General features: G+C 45.5%; 1 protein-coding gene across 1 annotated transcript; it reads right to left on the reverse strand.

Annotated features, from left to right (window-relative positions):
- Positions 1-1382: 1382 nt before the first annotated feature.
- On the reverse strand, positions 1383-4668 carry COX20 (cytochrome c oxidase assembly factor COX20). The gene is made up of 4 exons (XM_054629868.2): positions 4421-4668; positions 2840-2954; positions 2636-2699; positions 1383-2183 (listed from the first exon to the last, which is right to left on the reverse strand). The coding sequence occupies exons 1-4, from the start codon at positions 4451-4453 to the stop codon at positions 2042-2044; spliced, it is 354 nt and encodes a 117-aa protein (XP_054485843.1). The 5' UTR covers positions 4454-4668; the 3' UTR covers positions 1383-2041.
- Between the last annotated feature and the right edge of the window lie 477 nt (positions 4669-5145).

Consider the following 5145-nt stretch of genomic DNA (forward strand, 5'->3'; position numbering starts at 1 on the left):
TAAACACCGAGGCTCCAACGTGCTGGCCAGGCTGCCTGCACATTGCATCTTCCCCAGTTTTTCTGTGAACATCTGGCATGCTCATTTTACACTCTGCACAATGAAGCAAAAGTATTAGATGAGTTACCTATGCAATGCAGATACATCTAGCATTTCACAGTTATTGCTAAAACTGTGGTTAAGCTGCTATTGTGCAAATATCCTTAAATACAGTAACTTATACTGACACCAAATAAAACCAGAGAGGATTTAATGCTGCAATTTTCCCCAGATTTTTTTTACTTACACAGTATCATAATGCTGCTTTTACTTTCTCACCAGTCACAGTATTTGTGTGTTTTGAAGGATGCCATTATGCACATGCTAACTTCTTTCCATTAGCACAAACACCCTTCACTTCTCTCTCTACAGCTGCTTTTTGCCAAAGAGTAAATTTTCATCCCTGTGCTTTTGTTGCCTAAACCCCCAGCTGACCTATGACCTCGCAGCCAAAAGACCCCCCTGCTTAGGTTGCACTTTCTTTTCTTAGGTCAGATAGGAAAGAACTCAGCCATGCATTAAAAGAGGAGCTTGTTAAGACCAGCTTCATGGCTCGCTCAGTTTCCCACTGCTGCTCCAAGGGCTTTACGAAGCAACAGCTTCCACCCAAGGAGAAGAAGCATCCCATGTCCCCTTGGCCCCCCACCCAGCACAGAACCAGGGGAAACATTTTTCTCTTCTGAATTAGCTACCAATTCTCAGTTTGGAATTTGCAGTGAGGACAGTAAGTGTTTCATTGCATTAATTCTTCTGAAGACTTTTTATATAAAATATTGAAGTCAATGTCCTCAATAAAATTTATCTTTGTTTCCCTCAGAACAAACATGAGGAATAGAGGGGCAAAAAGGAATTAGAGTATATAGATTTGTTTTCTTCTTATAAGAAGCTAATCCACAGAGGGTAAAAGTTTAATTTTCTCAGTGTAAATAGCATGTTTGCTTAGTGCTCTCAAGCATACTTCCAAATAAATAAGTGGAGCAATACTGCTGTTTACATCTGGATTTTCAAACCTCCCTGCACCAATGTGAGTTAACAACAGATCACAAACTCTCTCAGACTAAGTACAGGGTGGGGGAAAAGGACTGTTTTTGCTTGGTGACATGCCTTTAGACCAGAAAGTGCTTACAGCATAACAGACCATAAATCATTATATGAAAAAATAAAAACATTGTGTCACTCGTGCAGGCAGAAGCAAGCGAGTGATGTCATCACTCATCTTTTTACCACATGCTATTAGACCTAACACTGTATTTCCAAATAAGATGGTTTCCTTGACATAATGTACTGATATTTAACTGTAGAAGAAAAAAATGAAAGAAAAAACAAGCATTGCTACTTACAAATAATGTAAATTATGATTTAATTACATAGTTTAGACTGCTCTGAAGTGTGATTTTATTCATAGTTTCAAACAGAACAAAGATGGAAATCCTTCAGCTCCACAATGTATGCAAGTTATCTGGTTATCCTGCAGCTGAAATCTTACAAAGGCTGCTGACTATCACCCACTTTGCACAAGTATAACACACTTTGCACAAGCAAAGCCTTCTCTTACTGTTCAAATATTCCTGTTTCACAAACAGCACTGTTAATAATAGCACTGAAGGACACATTTACTCAACAGGTGATGGAAATATTTTCCTGTATTTGAATGAGATGTAATTACAACTTTGCTAAAACAAACCCCACTCTGTTTATAATGGAAGTTAAAGCAGTCCCAAATCACTGTCCTTAATCCTCTGAGACCGTGAAGAGAACACACCAGCTCCCAGATGTTTAACAGGATGTCATTCCAAATGTCTGCAGTCACATACATACATACATGAAACAAAGCAAGGCTTGTACTGACTTAACAGATTCACTATGAATTTCCTGCTCAGATCTGCTAGGAAAACCATGATTTACCAGTTTTAGACACCTCACAGGCTTGCAGTGTAGACTGACTTTTTTTTGGACCACCTTTTCCCAAAGATGTATTAAACCACAACTCTTCCGGAGCAACCTATGAATTGCTTCTTTCACTGCCAGTTTGTTTCTTTTCTGGATCAAGATAACTGCCTTCAAATAAAATTCTGTTTTTCATTCCTTCTTTAAGCATTCTTTGTCGGATCCTTTGCTGGGCCAAGTTGTACCTGCAGTAAAACCTAGAGGAGGGGATGAAAAGGAAACACAATTCCCTGCTTTATATGAGTGGCAGCTTTCAGGCAGCTGAAAAGTTGCAACCACATTGCTAGTAAAATTAAGCATGCTGCCTTTGGAATTAGGACACAAGGATGGGGTATGAAAAGGAAAAAATAATTAAGAAAAATGGAAATAAGTGGGGGAGTTGATAGCTTAGAATTCAAGAAACAATAGGAAGTATTTTAAATATATATATATATATATATAAACATAAACATTCAAACACAGTGAAATGTTTTCCTTTAAAGAAGATAAGTATTTTGGGGAGAAGGAAGAGGATGCTTTGCTAGGCAGTTTTTTTAATGCGGTTTCAAAACCAACATGAAACACTGTTTCTGAAAACTGAAACACAGGGATCATGTTGTACCATTCAGTCAACATAGGCCTATCAAAATTGAAGAAGAATTTTACATACCAGTATCCTAACATTGTGCAAATATAGCTACCAACTGCAACATCACAAGATCTTTTAACTCTACCTGAAAGGAAAACAAAAAATCTTATGAAAAGTTAGAAAAAACAACTTGTATGACTTCCCATTATTAGTAACACCTAACAACAAATTGAAGACTTTTTCTTGCAAATAAATATATAAAACCCAAAAGCAGTAAGTACTTACTAGTTGCTAAAAAATGTCCAAGACCCATAACTAAAGCCCCCAAGGAGCCATAGAGCACTGATTCTCGTGCACATGGGGTATTTTTAACATCGAGAAATCCGAAGAGTTTAAAGGACTGTAAGACAGAACAAAAAAATAAAACAACCATAAATTTAAAAAATCACTTCTGTAGGAGACTATGATGCCAACTCAACTGTAAAATAGACTTGTTATCCTAATAGTCAAGCATAACTAGTTGAGAACTTACTGTGTCCAGGGACCAAAAGTGAACAGGTACAGATACATCAGGGATGTTTCTGGAAGAGTTAACTATTAATTTATATAATATAGTTTTGCACAAAACTCTTGATCCATCCTTTCCACTGAATATTACACATGAACTACTTAATTTCTTACCTTTACATTCCCCAAAATAAGAGAGAAGACCCTTAAGAATCCAGGATTTTTGTTACATTGCAACAAAGAAGGAAGGCTACGATCAAGTATGCAGTTAGTCAAGCCATGTAATTTTAGTACCTGAAGCAAGCAAATGTGCTTGGAAAAAGTTAACTTACTGGAGAATGAGCATGTAGTAGAGAACCTAATACTGAACAAAAATATTTATAAACCTAACTAATTTATGACTTAACCCTATGTCTAGGCAAGGGCTGGGCACATGGGTCAGGGTCAAGGTGGCTGCCCCACAGTAACCCCTGAACACTTTTCTGCAGTCAATCCTTTGGTCAGGGATGGTGTAAGAACACGTTTCAGTCTGTTGTGCTAAAACCATTAGAGCATGAAGAATCATGTGTGCAACTGTACCAAAATTCATCAAAGGTGATTGTTTTATTTTGTTGTGAAGGTATTCCACTTGGTCAACGCAGATTTTGAAGATGGAGTACTACAGTGCTCAGCTGCTGGTGGAGAGCTGACAACTCTGTGAGAGAAGTCATTGTGTCACTGTGGTAATGGGGATGGCAAGCATGGAAATCCCCAGCGTTAGTTTTATCCATGTTCCCTTGGGACAGCCATCAGCTGTCCCTGCGTACAAGCGAGACAGAAAGGATGTGGTCTATGTTGGTCGAACCTCCTAATGAGTAATTTCAAGCGCTCTCACATGGAAGAAGTCACTTGATATGTTGCTGTTGTTGGCTAAGAAGGTATCCCTGCTACATCCATGCAGCGTGATGCATCCTTTTAAAATAGCGTCTCACCTGCTGCCAGGCTGGGCATCATTTGTTATGTCTCTGACCAGTGCTGACCACCGGCCTCACGAACCCTCCGGCCTCACCACCAAGAGAAAGTCCCGCGGAGGGACCCGGGGGACACAGCCCACACCCAAACCCCGCCCGCGCACCTGGCCCGGCAGACCCCAGTTTTGCCGTGCGTTTCCGTGAATTGTTCCCCAGCTATTTCCTCGGGCGCTGGAACAGCGGGGCGGGGCGGTGGGGGCACGGTCACTGCTGCTCTGCAATGACCTCCCGTGTCCCCAGCGCGGGGCTGCCGCGGGCAGCTCATCCTCCTCATCCTCCTCCTCCTCCTCATGATCATCCTCATTCTCCTCCCAGCCCCTCGCCGCCCCCCCCCGCCGCCCTCCATTACCTTCCCCGGCTCAGAGTCGCCCTCGCCCGCCATGCCGCGGCAGCGCCTCCCCGCCCGCACCAGCGAGCCGGGGCTGCGCCCGCGTACAGAGCGGCGCCGAGGGGAGGCCGCTCCGCCCGCCCCGTCTCTATGGCGCCCGCGGAAGGGGCGGGGGCGGGCGCGCCGCCGCCATTTTAGGTCCCGGCGCCGAGTGAGATTCCAGCGCGAATCCTTTGTTCGGCGAAATGGGTCACGGCGCGGGGGGCGCGCGCGCGGGCACGCGGCCGGGGGGGGCGGGGCGCCGGCGCTCGCCCCGCCCCGCCCCCGCCTCGCGCCGCCCGCCCCCTCCCCGCCGCGGGCGCGCGCCCGGGCCGGGCGGGGCTGAGGGCAGCGGCTGAGGGTGGCGCCGAGAATCCGCATGGATCCGGGGAACCCGCACGGATCCCGGCGGGAACATGCGGCTGAGCCACGCTCCGGCATCCCGGGCGCCATAGGGGCCCTGCCGCGGTCGGGCTGAGCCCAGCTGTTCAAAGCGAAAAGAGAAAGGACGGGGCTGGGAGGTGCAAAGGCTCAGTGCGTAGCGCCTAGTGGGAGAAGGTGGTTACGGGATCCTTCGCGCACCGTGGCCAGCCTGGTGGATGCGGGGATGTGTATCCCGAGAGCTGATTGCCAGGGGGAGCATGCCAGGGTGCTGGAATGGGCCGAGGAAACGATGATGGGCGAAATTCCCCGGGTGGCAGCGGGAA

Source organism: Agelaius phoeniceus, chromosome 3 (assembly GCF_051311805.1).
Source record: "Agelaius phoeniceus isolate bAgePho1 chromosome 3, bAgePho1.hap1, whole genome shotgun sequence".
Classification (NCBI taxonomy): domain Eukaryota; kingdom Metazoa; phylum Chordata; class Aves; order Passeriformes; family Icteridae; genus Agelaius; species Agelaius phoeniceus.